Source organism: Poeciliopsis prolifica, unplaced genomic scaffold, assembly GCF_027474105.1.
Source record: "Poeciliopsis prolifica strain line A6 unplaced genomic scaffold, Auburn_PproV2 SCAFFOLD011, whole genome shotgun sequence".
NCBI classification, from domain to species: Eukaryota; Metazoa; Chordata; class Actinopteri; order Cyprinodontiformes; family Poeciliidae; genus Poeciliopsis; species Poeciliopsis prolifica.
In genome coordinates, this window is record NW_026562386.1 from 13,588,902 (window position 1) to 13,612,294 (window position 23,393).

Below are 23,393 nucleotides of genomic sequence, written 5' to 3' on the forward strand. Positions count from 1 at the left end.
AGTCTAAACTAACTTACAAGTAACTTTCCAAGACATAGGAGTCAATAATTGATTAAATCTGATTAAACAGTGCTAGTTCCACTAGCAGATTCTTTCACTTATAACATGGAAAAAATGTTGTGGTAAAACCAGAATTGCTTGGTAAAATTTTGTTTTTGCAGTGCGGACAGTAATTCTGCATTTCTGCTTCAGTTTTTTGTCTTTTCACTTCAAAAACACAAAGTCTTTCCAAGTTAGGTCAGGTTTGTAGTTAAAATATCTTTATACACTGGAAATAAGAACAAAACGATTGTTTCAAGTGAATCATTTCTTGATATTGTTAAAAAGTAATAGATTTATTTTTTTACCTGCAGTAAGACATTTTCCCTTAATAAAGTGAAACAAGCTGCCTTTGGAATTGGCATTTTTAATCGATATTGAGGAATTAATATTAAAACAAGCACCTTTATTTTGCTGAAAGTTACTTGTAAGTTAGTTTTGTTTAATTTCAAGTGTATTAAGATATTAGCTCTACAAACTAGAACAAAAATACTTGGTAACATTTTGCATTTTTGCAGTAAAGAACAAAGTATGAAAACATCCTTCCAGAACAACTTTGACCAACAATCCAGAAATCATTTGGTGATGAAAAATATTTTGTTTTGAGCAAAAACTGCGTTGTGAACTAATGCAGATCCAAATACTGAAAACGAAATAAAAATTAGTGACCATTTGCCTCGAACGATTTTATCTAGTCGGTTTACAACTAGATAAAATCAACAAGTTTACTGTAAATATTGATACAGCAATATTTCACAGGAAATATTTCACCAGGAAATGTGAATCAGACATAAAATTGAAGCATTAGCTTCCGGTGCCTCTGCTTTAGGCTCCTTTTGGAAATCAGGTCAGACTCATGCAGATGTTTTCCAAACTTCATCTGAATCTTTCAGTCTGAAGCCAACTTGGCGCCTTTACCTCTTCATCTGACAACAACGATGACAGCAGAGCTTTGGATAAGTGTAACAGCCAAAATATGCAAAGAGCATGTTATAACATAGACAGTGGGTTTGTGAAAGAAACATAAACAGTGGATCTGATGATCAGCATTAATGCCTCTGATGGTACATCCTGCATGTTGGCTTTGAATCATTGTAGATAAATGTTGTTATAAAAGCTGCACACACAATAATGCAAAGCATTTTTGGTCTATTTTTAGTGCAAAATATCTTATAACACTTAAAATAAAAAAATTTAAAACAACTAACTTACAAGTAACTTTTTAACTAAATATAAAAGCCTGTTTTGAGTCAATATGTCCTTTATATGTATTTTTAGAAGTTCAGTCATTAAGGAACACTACTGCCCTCTTCTGGTTTGTTATAAAACTGTATATGAACCATTAAAACACCAACATTTGAACTTGTATATAAAATATATATTCAATTAGCCGTCGTAACCTTTAAAAGTGATCTGTTATAATTCCCTGAACAGGTTAGGATAGTTTTATGGTCTACTGAAAACATTTTCATTACATTTTTTGGCATAAAATTATTCTCAGATAATGACATTTCAGTCTGATCTGTTCTGCCTTTTTTCAGTTCCCTTCAGATTCAACAGTCACTTTAAATAGATCCAAAAAGATGAGCAATTATACAACCTTTGAAAAGCAGAAGCGGAGCCTCCAGTACAACCAACAAGAAAGCAGCAAGCGGTTCCTGGATGAAAAGTCAACAAAAAAAAAATACTGCTCCTCTTCTCCAGTGGCCATTGTACATCAAATACAGAGGTAAAACCAACTGACCAAACATGTTGGAGCTCAGTATGTGTTGCTAGGTAACCGACTGTGTTTTCGGGATTGCTAGGTAACAGGCAGAGCCTGCTGATTTGTAACATTTCATTCTGTTTTGTTATTTGAAGGCTTGGGCTGATTTTAAAAGTAGTAGAAACGCAAACGGAAGTACAAAAACAGTGAAAGTAAAATCTGCTGCCTCCACCCACTTACCCACTGGTGACATCGTCAGTGCGCATGACGTTCTTGCTCAGCACATCTCCGTCGCTCATGTAGCCGGTGACCTCCACGGCGGGGCCGTCCAGCTCCATTTCGTCTCCAGCTCTGTCCCCCAGCTCCACGCTGCACAGAGCACCGCCCCTGCCGGCCAGCTGCCTCCGCAGGTGCCCAGGGTACAGGTAGCGCCCGCCTCGCCCGCCGTAGCCGTTCCCAACAGAAGGGGCGTCGCCCGCCTGCAGACGAGGGCTGGACTGCCCCAGTCGCCACGGTGACAGCGACGAGCGGGCGGAGGTAAGGCTGAGGATGCTTCGACCGCTCCCGCCGCCGCTACTGCTGTTGCCGGACAATCCGCCGCCGCCGGCACTGCTGATGTCTGTCGTAACGCTGCCGTCAAAGGTGGTTTCCAGAGTACTGAGGAAAAAAATGTAATTTAAAAAACAAACAATCAAGCAAAGAGTAATCAGATAAATGAAAGTAGAAAAATGGGAATTTTATTAACAGAACCGCAACAAAAAAACAGGCAGAAGATTGAAAATAGGGCTGAAAAACCCTGTCAGATTTTGGTATCGTATTGGAAAGTAGTGGATCGGTGCATCCGGACTATTATCACCATCATTTTTTTGAAAAAGATTATTAAAATAAAATTTAGTTGATGCCTCTATGTTCAGATGAGAAAGTAAGTGCAGTCAGTTGCGGTTTAATATTTAACCATCAGTATTTTTTGTTATTATTTACCTGTGAGTGACCTGAGTTCCCCGCAGACTAGACATGGTCTCTTCTAAATTTTGCCGTAGGTCTGCAATGTTTTTGACGGTCCGCAGCCGTCTGGTCTCTGGGTCTTCACCTGAGCAAAACATTGTTTTAAAAAAGTAATAAAACTGAGATTTAAAATGTAAACGTGGACAGAAGCAGGCACTGCCTACCTGAAAGGTCTTCGATGGAGGTCTGGCTGGTCTTTGAGCAGGAAATGTCTCCGCCTTCCCACTGAGCCGCTCTCCGAGTTCACCGTTCCCTCGCCATCTGTTTGTGTTCTGCCAGAAAACAAATTGTGCGACTGATTAAAGTGAGGGAATCATTTTGATTGTGAATTATGGCGTACTTAGGGGGAACCTGATATTCAGAAAATTGTCACGAAGGAGGGATAAACCTGATTAGACTTTAAATCTGCTGCATTTCAAGTCTTGTGACTGCGGCGTGAAGCGAATGCCTGCTAAAGCCTCAGAGTTCAGACGTTTTGTCTCTGAAGGATAAATCAATACAACGCTGCGGCTGAACTGTGACGTTTGAATGTCTCGCTCATGTGCTGCCTTTGCTCTTTGCCCGACTCCAGACTCGCTGACTAACTCAGCTGAGCCTTTAGAGTCACTGAGGAGAAATAACGTCTGAATTTTAACGACTCACTATCCACAAAAAATGTTTTAGCAATAAAATAACACTTACTTGGTTTATTTTCAGTGAAACTTTCTGCATTTTTGTAGGATTATGGTTTATGGGAGGCAAAGTCGACATAACACAAACAGTAAATACATATTTGACAAGCAAACAAAAGGAAATTAGCTTTTTGTGTTACGCAATGTTTTCTAATTGTGTTCATTCTGTAATTTTGTCATGTTACAACCAAAAGAATCGATATGTTTTGCTGGATTTCAATGTATTTCAATGAGATTCCAAAAACCTGAGAAATAAGCAAGAATTTTGAAAAAAGGTCAGAAGTGTAAGAATAAAATCTGAATTATGAGTTTAAGGAACAGATTAAAAGTAAAAATTATGAGAAAACATTTTAAATTTTGTCCTTAAAAGTCTGAATTCTGAGATTAAAGTCATAACTCTTGCAACGATTCATGCAGCTCCTCCTCCAAAACCAAACCTTTGTGCTGTTCACAAATATTTAAGCTCCCAGGATAATCCGGCCTCCTACCTGTACATGAAAGGTGCGACAGTAGCCGTGTTGGGGTGGCTGTGCAGTTGCTGCGTCTGAGGTAGCTGCACGCTGACAGTGTTGCTGGCCGTGCTCTGCGTAGTGCCTAAACCCGCCACCGGGGCGGCGCCGGACTTCCCTTCAGTGGAGGCCAAGCTGGAGGTAGAGCTGGAGTGCCTGCTGTCCCTGTCTCTGTCCAGAGTCCCGCGGTGCATGGCGAGCCCGCCTCCGCCCAGCCGCATGCTCCGAGGCCTCTCCGCCGCCTCCTTTGCTGAAGAAGCTTTGCCCCCAGCTCCCGGGGCTTTGCCTCCTGGCTTTGGTATTCCGCTTTGTGCTGGGGTGGAACTCTCCTTTTTGGCTACTTTTCCACCCTTGGAATGAAACTAGCAATTTTGGACGTCTTTTGTTGGACGCCTCCACATCCGGAGGAATTGGCGTTACTTCCTCCTTAAGCTCCCCCCTTAGCTCCGTTCTGTCAGAGCCGCGTTGCCCAGCTCCTTCCCTTTCTCCTTCTCCTTCCTTTCTCCTTGTCCAGGCCTTTCACTGAACCCTTCTTGGCAGTCAAAGCTCTGCTGAAAGTGCGTTGGGCAATGCCCTTCAGAGCAATTTTGGGCTGCTGGCAGTTGTCGAGCTGTCGTCCCGTTCATCCCTGGTCGCAGGTTGCCGTCTTCTTCCTCTAAAGGGTCAGTGTTGGAGCCGTTTTCCAATCTCTCCAGAGGTGTCCGGACTGGGGCGGCGCTGTCCGGTGGGGCATTGCCGCTTTAGATCCTGATTTGCTGTTGAACAGCTTAAGTTTCTCAAGCATCGACTTCTGGGTGGCAGCTTTGGGAGGAGCTTCAACCTTGGTTGATGCGTCCTTCTCTGGCTTGTTGGACTGCATTACAGATGCGGGTTGCAAGTGGACGATGGCGGCTGGGCGTTGGTGTGCTTGGCGCTCACTGACTTGCTCCTCCAGGGTTTGCTGCTGCTGTTGGGTTGGGGGAATGGCGGTAGACGGGGAGGAGGAGAGGAAGATGGAGGAACCAGGTGGGAGGTAGCAGATAGGACGCTGGTGGAGGAGCCGATGGTCACTGCAGACGACGAAGCATGTTCAGTCATCACAGAGAGCTGTGAGGTCATGCCGTCCAAGGAATCTGCACCAAACAACAGACATTTTACCAAACAATGAAGAACTTATTTAAAGGGACTCAGTGTTTCAGCAGTTTTGCAGTTTTTCAGAAGTTTGTTCCAGATTGTGGTGCATAGAAGCTGAATGCTGCTTCTCCATGTTCTGGGGATGCAGAGCTGAACCAGAACCAGAAGACCTGAGAGGTCTGGAAGGTTAATACAACTACATATTTGTTTAAAACTGTCACATGTTGTGACAGTTTGGCACAAGACAGATAATTTGTGGAAAAAGAAAAAAAAAATCGAGCTCTTCTGTCTTCTTCTTCCAGTGCTGACTAGAAACAACCAATCAGAGCCAGGAGGCGGGACTTAGCGCTGTGAATCACTACACAGCTATCATAGCATGTTGTAAATGTTTACCTGTATAATATTACACTATTACAACATAGTGTTAATTTTAACAAATACTTAAAAATAATCATTAAGACAAATGTCATTATGCCTGTTTCATTAAAGTATTACTTGCTTTTTATTGTTGTGCATATAAAGAAGAAAATAATCACAAAACAATTTTTTTCTGCTTTTAATTGGAGAAAATTTGGCTCTTGAGAACCTGCAACTTGGAAGTTTGATCCTTGGTACAAAAGTTAGACACCCGTGTGCAAGGGGATAAACCTGCCTTGAGTTTGTTGTAAAAAACCCGTAGCAATAACAATAAGGGAGTCCATCATAAACTGTTTAGAAGAGCAGTGCGGAGCAGAATCGAGTGCTTTCAAGCCTCTCCAAGTAAGCCACATCAAGAAGCAGTGCTGCTGCACTTATAAGGCCTGCTTTTGGTCAGAGTGCTTCTGCTCTGCAAAAAAAAAAAAAAAAAAAAAAAAAACAGCAAGATGCATGAACTCAACCTCGTCTAAAAACAGAAATAATCTTGCAACACCTCGCTTTAGTTCCTGCGTAAATCTGCACCATGTGACCCAAGAAGCAAACTTACCGGGAGCAAACACAGATCTTCCTGCTAAAAGTTGCAGCCTGTCTGAAAGTAAAACTATCCTGAGGGTTTCTGAGGTTGGGAACATGCACATTGCAGCTCCAACCGGCAACATTTGAATATTCAAACACCAACTGCCAGACAGAGAGACAGAGAGAGAGAGAGAGGGCCTGAGCGGGGCGGACAAAGACCCGCACCACAGTGAGACAACACAGACAAGGTCTTCAGGCCAAGTCTCTCATGCAGCCGTTTTCTCTAGTTTACATAATCTATTTGTTCTGTTATCTTATTACAACTGGAAACTAGAGATAACTTGGATAGACTGTTTATATTGTGCATAAGCCAAGATATTTAAAAAAAGCCCCTAGTTAAAAAGTCACAGTTTTGGTTTTGGAAAAAAATGAAACCATGACTGTCATTTTTAATTTCAGGCAAAACCTACACCACCCTGCAAAAATACAAAATCTTACCAGATATTTTTGGTGTAGTTTCTACTGCAAATATCTTTAATCAACATTAAGGAATTAGTGACTTAAAACAAACTACTAAATCTTGCTGAAAAGCTACTTCTGAATTATTTTATCATATTGCATAAGATATGTGTGCAATAGAAACTAAACTAAAATACTTGCTAAGGTTTTGTGTTTTTGCAGTGCAGAGCAACATTCTTGTTTTTTAAGAGCTTTCCTCATCATATCTGCTTGTTTTTATAGGATATTGCTCCACAGGCTTAGTGAGAAATGTAATCAATTATCAGAAATGACTGGACAAGTATTTAAATAAAAGGCATAGTGAAACTACAGACTGAATTACGTCTTATTCAAAATAAAGTATCAGTCCAAAGAATGAATGTTTTATTCACACCAGCATTTATTCATAGTGGGAAACAAACACACTTTTATACTGTATGCACATTTTCATGAGGATCTCCCCTTTTATTCATGTTGCCAGTTCTTTCATGTCCTAATTGGGAATCTCCACTCACAAAGCAGCCTTCGCTTTCTCCTCCTCTTCAGCGTTTAATGTGAGCAGCAGGAAACAAAGCAGCCATTAGGAAGTAATTATGGCCCAATTAGATGCGCTAGTAGTTAGCTATTAACAAAGTGGGTCAGGTTTCTAATAGCTGAATAAGATGGGAACCACATCGAGCATAGTCAGGGGCCATGCAGTTCAGGTTTGGGGTGAATGAGGCTTTGATGTGGGCCAGCAGGAAGGTCCGGGCTCCCACAGAACTGGGTCAGTTTGGATTTTGGGTCAGAAAGGAACAGAGAGAGATGAGTTGGGCATTAGGAGGCTTTTGACTTGGAGCCAGCGGGTCGCAGACAAGACCGGACCGTAAGGGACGAGGACTGAAATGTTCCAGTTAGGCTGCCAAGTCGGGAAAAGATAAAAATGTTCTCCAGAGTTATGAGAGAAAACAGAACATTGATTGTTTCAGGGTATCTTGTCACTTTAAGTCCAAATAAGCTGCTGCCATGCATGCAGCCCAAATGAAACGTTTACACTCCCATCTGAAAAATGGCGCAGTCATACCATCGTTCATCTTTGAAAAGCAGAAATAGAGTCTCCTGCACAACCAACAAGAACACAGCAAGTGATTTCTGAATGATGAGTCAACAACAAAAACACTTGTCTCTTCCAGCAACCATTTTACAGCTGTACAACCGGACAACCAAATGTGCTGGAACTCTGCAGGGGTTGCTAGGTAATCAGCTGGTGATGTTACATTCAGGAGGTTTCATTTCATTTCAGTCACTCCAAAGCATTAATTTATTGCCAAAGCCTGTCTGTATGCGCTTGTCTTTTTAAGCGTTTGGACTTTTAGGAGCCACAGAAACCAAAATGTGCTACAATAATTTGCACAATGCACCTCCTTTAACTTCAAAAATAAGCGGAGCAATTCTTACTTTTTGCTCTTCTTGTCTGTTTTTCCAAAAGATCTTTAAAAAATTTTACATTTTAAAGTGACTTACACTTCAACAGAGATCTATGGGAAACTTTCCCCTGTTTTGAGATGGTGGACTGAAGAATACTGAATGAAAGGATAAGGTTTTCTGGCAAAACTGCTCCAGATCCAGAACCGCTACTACTAAATACCCAGAATGCTTTAAAACTAAAACATAAAGGTCAAAGGTTATCCAGCTAATCTTTTTCAAGTTTAGCTACTTTTAATTTTAAATTAGTCACTGACTTTTTTATATGGTACTGCAATTTTTTATATATATATATATATATTTGAATGGTGTCAGACAAATCACTTTATAATATAAGCTAGAAAAACAAATGGCTTATACCAATGACCATGAAATTAGATTTTCTACTTCAATATGTTTTTCTCTTCCATTTCCTGCAAAAAAAGCCAGTAAGGAAGCAGTTTCCTTCCAAGATAAACAAATTATTCCTTCTGTGGTTTCGTCAACGGGTCACTAAGCGACCCCGTGCAGCCTGAGGCCGAATCCCAAAATTGCACTGGTCACATTTGTTCATTTTGCTGATTTAGGAAACATGTTGGAAGAATTTAAGTATTTAACTTAACTGCTTAATTGCTGCAGTCATTACAGATTAAAATGAAAAGCAGACCACCCTTCCTCGACCCCCTACACGTCTGAACATCCTCTCAGTCTGCGTCCTCTCCTCTCAGCATGAGGATAATATAAAAGCCTCTCCAGAATTCACACAGAATCGATTTTAAAGTTCTTTTCATGGCTCTTCACACTCATGCGTCTGTGAATATGCATGTCTCCACCAGATGAAAAGGGGTTGCAATTTCACATGGTGTCAGCACTCGAACCGTCTGTGCATACATGTCTGAACACGCCTGCCAGGTTAGGCAGAAACGGTTGGAGCCGTGTACATCTGCAGGGCCAGAAACTGAGGCGAATGCAGTCTGGAGAGCCGACGGAAAACAAGCAGTAAAAAGAAAAGCGGCATCCGCTGCTGAGCCTGACGTGATTTGGATCAAAGCCTTCCGAAGTCATGACTGTACCAGTCACAAGATATTACTGCCCGACTTGGGAACAAATCACTTGGACATACAGCAAGTATGTCTGGACAATAAATCAATAACAATATATATGGCAATGGACAAGTGATCAATAAACAGACAATTACATTTTTGATATATAGAGCATTCACTGAACTCTGATTCAGAACCACACAGGATTCTGGGGATGTAGGCAGAGGAAATACGTTAGCCGCTAACTAGCGAAGCTAACTCACTAACTCTTTGGTTACCTAGCAACAACCCAATGAGTAACTTGCGATGCTAAGATATTTTCACTGGAAAACAGACAATAATACTTGGTAGAATTGTGTTTTTGCAGTGCAGTTCCTGTCGTCACTTTTATTGTTGTCACAGTAAAAGCACAAAATGTTGCAATAAAACTTTAAGGCCGTACAAGTTACCCTCTGATGGAATAGCACTTCTTATGATTTAAAAGATATCATAATAAAAGGTTGTCAGTATAGTTTATCCAGAATAAAACATGGCAACGGTTAGGCATTATTTTTATTTACAGACTCATTCACTGATGCTCCATTTCGCCCTGCAGGTGTTTGCTTCAGTATCTGATTTCAGACGGCTCCCTCTCGCTCCTCACGCATTGTGCTCCAAAAGCAAAAGGGACAGGAAGCCTTTGTAATTTTTTTCCTTTTTACTTTTTAAAGTTTCTCCATATGAATACACTCAAACAGTGACGCCACAGCGCATCAGAAAGCTGGTCACTCAGTAAAGGGAGAAAACGTTCAAACTCCACACAGAAACACACAGATGCACCCTGCACTGCAAAAACACAAAATCTTAACAAGTACTTCTGTCTAGTTTCTAGTCCAAATATCTTAGTACACCTGGAATAAGACAAAACTAAATTGCAGGTAACTTTTCAGTTTTGTTTTAAGTAAATAATGTCTTAATTTTGATTAAAAGTCCTGGTGTCATTGGCAGACGTTTCCTGAAACAAGTAGATGTGTTCAGGGAACAAAAAAGCATTTTTAGATAAAACTGTTTTAAAAAAGATGTAATAACTGCATAAATGTGCACAACTTTCAGCTAAAACTTTATTCAAGACAACCTGAAATATACTTCTGACATCCTAAACAGTGTAGCTGATATCACTCTTTTGTGTTGTTTGGTTAAAGCCAGAGTTGCCCAACATGTTACAAAGGATGTATTTGTACAAAAGGTATCAGTCAGGAGAAGGCTAAAAAGAATCCACAGCATTATAAATATTTTATGTTAACGTGAAAATAGCCCTCAGTTATTGGAAAAACTACGTGGCATTGTAAGAGTTTTAAGAACGTCTGGCAAATAATGATTTATTTAATATGTAAACCATATGACATAAGAATATGTAAGATGGATTTCCCTACACTGCAAAAACAGACCAAAAAGTATTTTTGGTATAATTTCTACTGTGAATAAAACAAAATTAACTTGCAAGTAACTCTTTACCAAGACATAGGAACTTGTTTAAAGTAAAAAAATGATAAAGTTAAAAATTTCTTAATACAGATGAAAACATTGTAGTACCACAGGCATTATCATTTCACTTACAAGTGTTTTGTTAGAAATAAATCAATTTAAGGAAAACAGGCTCCCATATCGTGCTATTTATAAATAATTAAGACATTTGCACTAGAAACTAGAGCAGAAACAGTTGGGAGGATTTTGTGTTTTTGCAGTGCGCTCTCTCTGCTCAGTGTAAATTAGCGAACACTCAGATTCTGTCAGCTCCTATTAAACAGAGAGCAGGACGCCTGGTGGCATGACTTCATTCTGGTGTCACAGCCGCTGACACAGAACAGCTCCGGCCCGAACATCTGAACCTGCAGTAGCAACGTTTTAAACATGCATGCAAAATTACAAGTTAGGAAAAAAATCTATAAAAAGCCACAATTAGAGATTGGTTGCTACCTCAAAAGGGGGGAAGAAGAAACTAATCTAAGCTTTATAAATCTGTTGATGTTACCATTTCTGGAGGGGAAATAGAAGTGGAAGCTGACAAACCTGGCTGGTGCTGCAGACATCAAGCAGGAAAGTAAAGTAGAGAAGGAAGAAGATGGACAGCAGAGGAGAGGAGAGACTCAAAGTGGCGCTCAGGGAGGCGGAGTGTGGTCCGCAGACAGGACTGGGGCGGAGTTTGGAAACATGACCACTGTGGTCATTTTTAACTCTGCACAGCCGTCACATCTCCAACTTTATCGCACTTCATCACGTTACGACCAAAGGCTTTAATTTGTTAGGCTAACATAAAGGAGCTTGTAATTATCAACTGGAGAGAGGAGAGAGACGCACAGCTTTCAACCTTTACAAATAAAAAGTGAGGCGTGTTTATCTTTAGCAACCTTAAAATGAAGCTACACAATATGTAATAATGTCATAAAATACACAAATACATTGTGCAATTCTTTATTCCAAAATATGTAGTAGTATTACTGATTACTACAAAATGCAAAATGCAAAAACATAAAATCTCACAAAGCATTTTTGGTTTAGTTTCCAGTGCAAATATCTTCATAGACTTGAAATTAAAAAAAGTAACTTACATTTAACTTTCATCAAGATATCGGAGCTTGTTTCAAGTGCATAATTCCTTAGTATTGATGAAAAAGTTCTAGTTTATTTAACTTGTAACCTGTAAAACCCGTGTTGTTTTAAGTGAATTTATTTACTAGACAAAGTAGAGCTTTTTCCATCAATATTAAGGAATTATTTACTTAAAAAAAGCTCCTATAACTCAAGCTCCTGAGATATTTTTTCTTATTGCAAGAAATATTTGAACTAGAAATTTGATCAAAATATATGGCAAGATTTGGTGTTTTTGCAGTGTAGAAACATTCTCAATCAAGCTTTTTATACAATTTTCTTTAAGTAACTACAACATCCTCAGATTTATTAAGTTAACTGTAGTTATACTCACTAAACCTGCACAAGTAGCTGTTCCTCAGTTAATTTAATGGAAACTGGAAAAATTTGAGGCAATACATATTTTTTATGTAAAAAAGACGTTTTTGAGCTTTATATCACCTTATAATTTTATGTCCTCATCTAAAGCACACCTGGAGTGTTGCATTGATTCTTTCATGGATGTTTAAGAAATCTTAGCAACTATTCAGATGTGAAAAAACGCCTCGCAGTGAGGCCCTCCCTTGGTCAGCTCCTTCAGACTAGCCAGCAGCAATTAGCAAACATCAAGTGGCATTGTGCATTTCATGTTATAAGCTACTTCTCAGTGAAATGCTGGTTGAAGAAAAAACAAACAAAAAACACTGTTAACGGGTTAATAGAGGAGCCATGAAGGCGGAGCTTCAGAAAGAGAAGGAGCTTCCAAAAGAGACAGATTCATTTCCTAATTTCAAGGTGGTAAATTACAAAATTAAATTTATTTTAATATTTGATATATAGGCATTTTTATAATAACTGAAGTTAAAGTTGCTTGATTGTGCTATAAAAAAAGGCACTAATACATAATACTGCCATTTTAAGTAAGAAGAACTACTTAGGTTTTACAGTGTATGCGCTCCATTGAAATGCTTATAAAAGCTCTTCCTTTATTGGAGTATGTTGGACATTTTTTCATTTATTTCCACTCTGCTCTTCCTGAGAGTCTGAGCAGCAGACAGTTTGCAGGTAATTGAGATCATCTGCTTCATTCATGCTTCGCCCGTCAGCTGACTGCTAACATCCCAGCCCGTCTTCATGCAGCTGAGACCATTTACTGCTGCTTTTATGCACCTTCATTCAGCATAATGTGAAACCGTTCAGCAAAACAGCCTCACTTTATTCAATGTGAACAAAGGGACTCTTTCTTTCTGGATTGAAGCTAAGACAAGCTTATTTAACAGCAAATGAAGAATCAATTAAAGCTGCAATAGATAATTTTTTAAAAATATGTTTTTTATATAGTTCTTAAAACTGACACCATGTTGTTACAGTGTAATATGAGGCAGATAATCTGTGAGAAGATCACACTCTGAGCTACTGATGAAATGCAGCGCTCCTGACCAAAAACAACCAATCATAGCCAGGGGGCGGGTCTTGGCGCTGTCAATCAAGCGCAAGGTAATTCTACTTGTATGGCACATTTTCAGCAGCATGCCATTTCATTGCTTTACTGAATTAGAAGGAGAAAAACAAACAAACAACAAACCAAAAGAAACACAAGGTAAAAGTATAAAACTACATTTTGGTTCCCCATGTTTAATAATAATAAAAATACTATAAAAACTAATAATATAGAAAGTACTAGGGGTTTCTTTGGATTCTTGTTCTGATAAAACTAAATGTTGGTTCTCCATGTTTGATTCTTTTTCAGGGTTGTCAAGTAGATGGTACATTATGACTTTTCTAGAAACAAGAAAAAACTAACTTACAAATTAACTTTTAAGGAAGATATAGGAGCTTAATTTACATAAATGACTCCTTAATACAGTGCTTCTCAAATAGTGGGGCGGGCCCCCTTTGGGGGGCGCGGTGCGATACCTGGGGGGCGTGTGATCCTGGGGAACAGGCTTTTTTTTTGGCCATACTAGTATAAAGTGTAATTGCGCACAGTAGGCGGCAGTGGCGCTCTCATTGTTACTTCTGTCACGTTTGCGACAGTGCAACATTTTACGACTTACAAGACAACAGGTTTGCCTTGGGTAGCAGTGTTAAGTCAACAAAAAGCTCCGACTGCGTTCTGTCTATGGCCTCCGTTATTCAACAACCCCCAACATAAAAAGTTTTTCACAGGGATGAAAAGAAAAGCGGAGAGAGACAAAGATAATGAGACAACAGAAAGTCAACCGAAAGCTAAGAAGAGGAAATACGACGAAGCGTATTTAGCGCTTGGCTTCACTGTGACTACAGTTGGAGAAGAGGAAAGACCGGTGTGTTTGCTGTGTCTAAAAATGCTCGCAGCGGACAGCATGAAGCCAAATAAATTAGCGCGTCACTTAAATATGTTACATCCCAATCACGCCGATAAGCCACTAGAGTTTTTTCAGCGAAAAAAATGTTAATAAGGAAAAAATGTTATGCAGAGATGGATAGTCACGGTGGGGAGTGGGGGGCGCGAATAGTTTTCTTCTTGCTAGGGGGGGCGTAATGGAAAATAATTGAGAAGCACTGCCTTATATTAATGGAAAAAGTATGAGATATACAGTCAGATTATTTCACTTATAACATGGAAAAAATGTCTTGTTAAAAGTTAAATAATCTGCCAGTTGATCTATTACGTTTCATCAGTATTAACAAACTTAAAACAAGCTCCTACATCTCACTGAAAAGTTAGGTTTGTCTTATTTGAAATATATTAATATATTTGAACTAGAAACTACACAAAAAAAGGTAAGATTTTGTGTTTTTGCAGGGTTAGCCTGGCACTGTTTAACACAATGAAATCGCTCTCTCTCCCAGTCTCTCTGGGCGGTCAAAACTCCCTGTGTAATTCTGGGTAATGAGTTTAGATGTCGGACACTAACAAAGTCTATATAAAGGTCGGGTCAACTGAACGGTCGCTTCAAGCACCATTTATGCTAAATCTGCTGCCAAATACCTGAAGCAGATTGTAAAAACAGAGAAGCTGCAGGGGTTGTAGAGGAACATTAACATGTTTGCACTCTCGTTTTAAGAGGATCCTCTTGCTTTTCTTTCCTGGCTTAACAATTCGACCAAAACTGAGTGCTGCTTCTTATAAAATAAACACTTTCAGATGGCTGCAGCATGCTGATCAAGGCTGAACCAGAAGTTCAGGGGAGTTGCTCTTTGTTTTCACTGCATCTCTGAGTAAAAACAGCATACATTTCAATCAGGGTTCAGTAAACGTCATCAGCTATTCTCAGTATGATGTGGTGCGAAGCGACACAGAATGTCCTGTCCTTATGTTGGACCGAACCTTTGATACGCTGACCGCCACATCAGGTTGAGGTACTGGCCTGCCGTATCGTGCGCTGCCTCTCCGTGGTTTTCTTCATATCGTTCCAATCATTCCTTCTGTGGGGCTGCTTCAAATTATAGGGCTTCCTTAAACCGTTTTCATTTTGGTGTACCTCAGGGTTCTGCTTTTGGGGCCCTTGTTATTTCTGGTTTTATATGCCACTTGAGCACATTTTGGGCAGCTTTAAAGATGGCTCATGTCAATGCTAATCTCGACATGCTTGTTGCTAAATAGCAATATCTGGCATCACACGCTTTTCTTTTAGGGTGCAAAACAAGAAGCTACGACGATTGGCCAAGCATCCAACCAGGCTCATTCATTCACTTCACCATAGACTGGTGTACCTCAGGGTTCTGCTTTTGGGGCCCTTGTTATTTCTGGTTTTATATGCCAACTTGAGCACATTTTGGGCAGCTTTAAAGATGACTCATGTCAAAGCTAATCTCTTCTAGGCCTCATGAATTATGAAAAAAAAACATTTCTGACATGCTTGTTGCTAAATAACAATATCTGGCATTACACGCATTTCTTTCCTGGTGCACAACAAGAAGCTATGACAATTGGCCTAGCAGCCAACCAGGCTCATTCATTCACTTCACCATAGACTGGTGTACCTCAGGGTTCTGTATTTGGAGCCCTTGTTATTGTTAGACTTACATGCCTTTTGAGAACATTTAGCATTTCAATGCTAAACTCTTTTAGGCCTCAAAAGTTATCAAAAAAACATATTCTACATGTTTAAATCTAAATAAAAATAGTTGTCATTACTTCTGCCACATAATTAAATTTTTAGAGTGCATGCATGATAAGAAATCTTTGCATATGATCAATCCTCTTACTAGTCTCACTCACATAAGAGTTATGAATTTAAACCATTTTCATTTTGATGTACCTCAGGGTTCTGTATTTGGGGCTCTTGTTATTTCTGGTTTTACCTGCCACTTGAGCCCATTTTGGACTGTTTTAAAGATGTCTCATGTCAATGCTAATCTCTTCTAGGCCTCATGACTTATTGACAAAACTTATCTTTCATATTTTTTTCTAAATAAAAATATTTTGCATTACTTTTTCCACAGGATTTCTTTTCCTTTGACAGATACACACAAATAGTTTCAGTATCCACAAAGCATTGGCTGTGTTTCCAAAACCAGTCACATAAAAGAGTGATTAAAATAATTGAACTGCAAATCGTACCTTCATTTAAGCATATTTTTAAAGTTATTGATGCTTAAATTGAATAGTCCATAAAACAGTAAAACTAGCAAGCCCAACAATGGGGTCTTTTTTTTAGCATTACTGGAATTAAGAATAAATTAAAACAATTTACAATCACAACAAGTTAACCAATGTTCTTGTGATTCTTGTTAGGATATAAGATGAAACTCTATGCAAAACTTTCTCCATTTATGAAATTTCTCACCTTTGTTCGGATGTAAACTTGCTTTGGTCTTGTCACTGCAGCCCTGACTGCGCCGGTTTCCAGCAGCGCTGACCGAGCTTCTGGGAGGGACGTCACCGCCAGCAGTGGACACCCTTGTTGTCGGGCCAGGAAGTCTGATCAACAGATCAGGGAAAAAAACAAAAAAACAATGGGAGAGGGGAGTAATGAGGCCAGACATCTGAGCTTTCACAGGGAACTTTAAAATATGTGAACATTTGATTTGACACAAAAAAGGACTTTTTCACACAGAACAGGTAAGAACTGGTTTAGGAAGGTCAGCAAGAACTGTTGTACATTTCTAATTCTAACAAAAAGTCAAAAACAAAGAGACAAAAAAATTTTTGGTTTCAACATATTAATGCAAATATGTTATAGTTTAAGTATAAAGATCTGGATTTGAGTTGCAAATACTCATTCTTTTTTAAAAAAAAAACTTCTAATTTAACATTTATGAAGTTATTCACAACCAAAAGCCACAATAAAAATATTTAAAAGTTATAAATGTTTTTTTGTTTTATGACAAAAACACACTGGCTATGCCACTAGAAACATGGCTCATTGTCAATGCACTTTGCTGACATTAGATAATATTTCATCTAATAAATGCAGCATTCTATGTTTAAACACATTTTAACAAACATATTCAGAATAAATGCTGACAAAAATAATATATTTGCACATTTTATTACCTTTAACACACATTTTGAGTATTAAAATACATATAAATACATTGAAATAACCAGGCATCTACAGCAATGTCTTCACATTGTAGTTATGCAAGTTGACCAGAAGATGGAGACATTGAACCACATTTGAGGGGCTGTAGTGTCTACAGGAGGCAGGTGCAGCTTTGGGACGGGCTGCATGCAAAACCAGATCTTGCATTCAGTTTCAAAGAGAAAGTTATCACTTTAGAGTAAAATGCATGCTGAGAATCTGACAAAACGTCAACAGAACCAAACGAAACAGAACAAAGGCAAGTTTCTGTCACGCATCACTTCAAACGCACAATCCCTGCTGCAGGTTCTGTGTTAATTATTAATGTCACATTATATAGGGGAGAGGGGGACGTTCTTGTCAAGAAAACCAACCCACACACTTACTTACTTAAGGGTTATCTAAAGGTCTTTTACAGCCCATTTAGCAGACCGGCCAAATGAGGCGTGATGCCAGAAACAGACAAGAACCCTCTGAAAGTGGAGCCAGGAGCTTTAGTGTCTATCTGCGGAGCACCATCACTCATGCATTATTGATGGTGCTTGTAGTAGAAATTGCCCTTAATCACAGACAAAGAAGCAATAGGAACCTCATAATGGTTGAAAAAATAAGTTATCTCTGATTAGAGGCGATTTCTAGCTTTCTACACTGTAAAAACATTCAATCTTATCAAATATTTTTAATGCGAACATCATAATCCACTTGAAAAGGCAAAACTGACTTTTAAGTAACTTTTCAGCAAGAAATGTGAGCTTTTTGTGTCAATAATTGCTTAATATTGCTGTATATGTAATAAATTAAATAATCTGCCAATGGAGTCAATGCTTTTCCTTGAATTTTAAGAAATTACTGACTTAAAACAAGTTCATATATCTTAATAAAAAGTTACTTTAGTCTTATTTCAAGTGTACTAAGATATTCACACGAACGACTAGACGAACACTTGGTAAGAGTTTGTGTTTTTGCAGTGTAATTTCAGGTGAAAGTGCTGGTGAGGTGAAGGAAAGGGCAGGAAATCAGGAGAGCAAGTGAAGCTGACCTAGAGCTCTTTTTCTGACCAATGGAAAACTTGAGAAGTTTACTCTGACAAGCATCCCTGGAGGAGGAGAAGAAGAAAAGAGACGGGAGACGTGGAGGAGGATGGGAGAGAAGTCATGTTTAGAAATTTAAATGATATGAAATGTGAGCAAGAAGATAGAATGTCAAAATGATGGATTGAAGAAAGTGAAGCAGAAAATTTCATCCAATCCTGTGTCCTGGTTAAAGTTGCAGTATGTAATTTTTGTTAAAATATATATTTTTTTTACTTATTTGTTGAAACTGTCAATTTGTCGTGACAATTTACAGATAATTCGTCTTCTCCCAGAGCTAACTAGAAACAACCAATCAGATGATTGAATGCTGAGCTGTCATGAAGCTCAGGATTCATGACTGGCTATGCTAATAATGACCTTTTGCAATAAGCAACAAATCAATTAATCGCATAATAAATTAAAAGTATATCGATAATTACCATTTGCATGGTTTATTGGTTTTTTACAATTCTAGTTTTGAATTGTCCTGGTTTTTGCTCTCAACTAGCTGTTATTTGAAGGACATTTTTGTTTAGTTTTACTTGTTTTATTGTTTTGTTTATTTGTTGTGGATATTTAAACAGTCTTCTAGTTCCAGCATTAAATGTTATTAAAATATAAAGTTTGAGCTTTGAGAATGTGTTTTAGCATCATTATTATTATTCCATTATCATTATATGAATTGAAATAATCTCAAAACATTATGGATTATTGCAATAACTTCTGGGACAATTTCTTGTTTAGCAAAATTTGTAATCATGACAAACCTAAGCGTAGCCAACAATGATGGACGACTTTCTGCAGCCATAATCTGTTTATCCACCATTAGCGTGTACATGGGTGTGATTGACAGCGGTAAGCCCCCCTCTTGGCTCTGATTAGTTGTTTTTGGTGCATTTCTTCAGAAGGCACTCGAGATCACGTTTTCAGTCACAACAAGGTGACAGTTTAAACAAATATGTAAAAACGTTTTGTTTGTTTTTTTGTCAAAGTTACACATTGCATCTTCAATCTGCACTGATTTGGCGAACAAACCTCACCTGGACTGCATCTCGGCCTGTGCTGCTTTCTGTGCTGTGAGGGCGGGCGTCCCATGCGGAGAGTGGCTGAGCTGTGCCGGAGCGCTGCTCTGCTGGCTCAGGGAAGGGTGTGTGTTCTGGGTTTGGGCCGCCGGCGGGAGGCTGGGCTGGGAGTTCTGCCGCTGGGCCTGCTGCTGCTGCTGTTTGTAGCGGGATAAGCTGAAGAAGAGGCCGAGGATCGCCTTCAGATTCCCATTACGAATCTCTGAGGGTCAGACAGAGAATCTACCTTATTTATGTGAACATTTCAGCAGTTTAAAGTGCTTTGCACTGTGAAAACATTAAAAAACATCAGTCAACAGTCAATAGTTGTGAAAACCAATAACAGACGTTACATTTTGTCACATTAACTGTACTGGTCAATGTTCCAATGTTGACCAGTAAAGATCAACGCATACAGGAGTTTCTCTAGATCTTCCCTGGACCTGAACTCTGGAAATGTTCTTCATGTGACAGAAAGCTGACTTTGTAACTGCCTTTATGTGTCTCTGAAAGTTTATTTCTGAGTTCATGACTACACCCAGATTTCAGGCCTGATCGCTGGTTTCTGGCTGTAATAACTGACTAGATTGTTCCTCTTCAGGTCCAAAGATAAAAACTTCAGTTTTGTTTCAGTTCAGCTGAAAACAAAATATTGATAAAATACTGTTCAGAGCATTTTGTTCAGCATGATTTCACCTGGTGACATTGTAATATAGAGCTGAGTATCATCTGCATAGATATGATAACTAATCTTACAACCTGAGGCAGTGGGAGCATCATGAATGAGAGGAATCCCAGGATTGTACCTTAGAGCACCCCAAACTCAATTTTAGAGAAAGCAGAACATGTGAAGTATTGAATTAGTAAAACCCAAAACATTCAGGGTCATGCATCAGTCTAGCTCACCTTCTGCAGACAGACCCTGGATGTTGACTCCTTTAGCTGCCAGGAAACTCAAACAAGCATCAATGTTCTCAATCTGGAGAGGAAAAAACACAAGAGCAAGTCAACAGAGTCTTTGTCAAAGACTCCATATTTACATTCTAATCTATATGGAGTAGAGGAATTACTGCTCTGGCCTTTGCATGTTTGGCGCTGAAACATTTTCTTTAATTATTTTAATTATATCTATTATATTTTTTTAAATTCTGCTTCATGGTGAATTAAGACTTATTTTGATGACATTGGTGAAAAAAAATCAATCATACATGTGTCAGCAGTTCTCAACTGAAACAACCCCTCTATTGCAGCTCAGCTGCTATAACGACAGCCCTGGTAACCTGCTGAGCTGCCATTGGACAACAGGAGGATTTGAAAGGCAGACTGGCTTTGTTTCGGGATTGTCTGACCCATTATGCCCAGAATGTGATGACCGGGTCACGTGATTATAAAGTAAACCACATAAAACAAGTCATTAAATGGGGATGACCAAAGGTTGTAGGCGATGAGTAAACACAAAGGGTGACGCATAAAAGATATCAATATGGCGCAAAACACTCCTTTCTTGTCAGATATGAGACTCTCAGATGAGCAGAACATTACAGAACCGGCTTCACAAACTAACAGAAACCCCAAAAAGGTGAAGAATGTAAGAAAGTTGGGAAAACCTGGAACACTTAAACATAAAAAAAAAATAAATCAATCCTCAGAGCCATCCAGAAAGTAAAACACATATAAACTACACACTAACTCCATTGGATGAGGGCAAAAAGCAGTTGGGTGCCATTTATCCAGCGATTAATGACACCATTACACTTAATATGCAGCAGCTAAATATAGCCTGACCTACAGATTCTCCGGTTGGGATGCCTCCGACTTTAAGGGGAGAAGCCAGAGGCAAAAAGGGATTTTTACATTTTCTATCATGTGAACTTTTAAATAAATAAAGAAATTCAATGATGGTACATAAACCAAAGTAAAGCTTGCATCTATTTTGACGTTGGTCCTTCTTGTTCACTACAACTATGAAGCAAAACATTTGGATGAAAGACACTACCCGAATGTTGGCTGGACTAATTCCTATAAGAAATAAATCAATAAAACTATTTTTTATTATTCCAATTGCATGATTTAAAGGTTTTCTCTCTCTCTCTACAAAAACTTGATGACAAAAGTCTTCATTCAGCTGCTATTGTCTCAACTAGACCATTTTTTAAAAATTATTTTGCTTCCAGAGACTCCATAATTCATTTTATTTGCTGTTTCTTATATTTTGCTTATTTATTTTTAATAAATAAGCAATAAAAAAAAGTGTTTATTAGAATGCAAAAAAAAAATAGCTTTGTTGCAATGTTGTTTGTGAAACATCTGGCTCTCTAGAATTGGATGACATGGAAGTGTTTCATATAATTCAATATCGATACTTATTTAAGTTTTTGTTTTGCTTCAATATCTGAAATGCTGCCAAACTGGTGAACTGACATTTCCTGACTTATCCACAGTTTTCACTCCACGTCGTTGTTGTTTATTTTTAAGCAGTTATGAGGCAAATAACTGGCTCAACTGGCAGTGGCACTAAAGCCTTTCTGTCTATTGATAGATATATAAATATTATTGATTTATTGTCCAGTCCTATGTGAGTGTCACCAACTATCTTTTAATTTAACTCCTGTTAAATTAACTCCTGTTAACTCCTGTTTAATTAAACCTCCAAGTGCTATTTTGGCGTATGAGCAGGTCAACTGACTGAGTCAAAACTCCCCTGCTGACATATCTGTGATCTCTGATCTGAGAAACAGCTGTCAGTATAGCAGACATATGCTGTCCGTCTAGATGACACGGCGTAGAGTACAAGTAGGGCAAGAATGGGGACTATGTCCTTCTTTGAATACCACAACTACCCAAAAATAACCCTCTTTGAAGAGCCGCCCTCACCAAGTCTTTCTTCAATACCCTGAATCTGAAACCTCACTTTGGTGACTGAACTATTCTCACTGCCACTTTCTCTGTTATAGCTGCAGTCTGAATAGCAGTCACCTTCAGAGAGTCTCGTCGTAAATGCCAGGCCTGTCCTGCTGAGATGTACCCAGCCACGCCTCTCCGGGGGGTAAAACACTGAAACCTTGTGCTATTTTAAACCTGCAGGAAGATGAATGCACAGCAAACACAGAAACTTCGTTCAGAGGTCCAAATCTGCAGCAAAACTCATATTTATGTGGCTCAGATCCGTCAAAATTCAGATAAAAACATCATAATTCTGATCAAATAAAAATCCTGAGGAAAATATCACAATTCTGATATGACAGTCAAATTTCTGAGAACATTGTCCAAATTCTCAGATTAAATCAAACATTCTGAGAAAAATATCAAACATCTTCTGAGATTAACATCAGAATTCAGAGAAAAATGTAAAAATCCAGATAAAAACATCAAAATTCTGATCAAAAACATTACAGTTCTGACAGTCAAATTTCTAAGAAAAATGTCCACATTCTCAGAGTAAATCAAAATTTGGAGAAAAACACAACAATTCTGAGAAAAATAGTCAGAATTCTGAAATTTATATTTTTTCCACAGCTGTTTGTTCCTGATTTTCAGTAGTTACAACATGAGAAGTTAAAACCAGTCATAATGAAACTGTCTTAAAATGCCAAAGACTTTAACTAAAACACTAGTTAGTCTCATCAATACTCTTTGAGACTACAAGCTTATGAAAAAAACCTTCCCAAAACCACAATAAAAATCCTTATAGAAAAAAAATCTATCACAATTATTCTTCAGCATATGAGAAAACACTCTGTGCTGAAAATGCTGCAAACTGTGACTGTTAAATCTAGAAAATCCAGAATAAAGCCTCCTTATCTGAAAATACCTCTAAACGAGTCTGAGGCCGACTTCTCGCCACGGCTCTGCCGTCGGTCACCGCCTGCTCCGGTTCCTGACAGCCGCACTGGGCCGGCCGGCCAACAACTGAACAAACACTTCCAACCATCACAGGACTGCTATTGTGTGTATGAGTGTGTGCGTGTGTGTGTTTATGGGTGTGTGTGTGAGAGAGAGAAAGAGGAAGAGAGGTCAGGAGTACTTTTTTTGCAAGAGCAGGATTTTGATGGCTTACAGTTACCATTGGTGACTTAAAATTTGACAACTTTTGGTGTTTTGCATTATATTTCATTGTTTTTAAGCTAAGCTAAAGCTACGTAGTTTCCTGTTTCTCAATATAGCTTAGCAATCACTGTGA

At 38.8% G+C, this 23,393-nt stretch overlaps 1 protein-coding gene across 1 annotated transcript in view; it reads right to left on the minus strand.

The window, feature by feature from the left end:
- nav2a (neuron navigator 2a) overlaps positions 1–23,393 on the minus strand; it is a 120,965-nt gene that overhangs the window by 56,889 nt on the left and 40,683 nt on the right. The window contains 14 exon segments of the mRNA XM_055036821.1: positions 1,985–2,401; positions 2,726–2,834; positions 2,914–2,969; positions 2,971–3,021; positions 3,909–4,292; positions 4,294–4,401; positions 4,403–4,537; positions 4,539–4,656; positions 4,659–4,796; positions 4,799–5,041; positions 16,342–16,475; positions 18,119–18,175; positions 19,193–19,436; positions 20,120–20,192. Coding sequence (XP_054892796.1) covers positions 1,985–2,401; positions 2,726–2,834; positions 2,914–2,969; positions 2,971–3,021; positions 3,909–4,292; positions 4,294–4,401; positions 4,403–4,537; positions 4,539–4,656; positions 4,659–4,796; positions 4,799–5,041; positions 16,342–16,475; positions 18,119–18,175; positions 19,193–19,436; positions 20,120–20,192 — 2,267 coding nt within the window.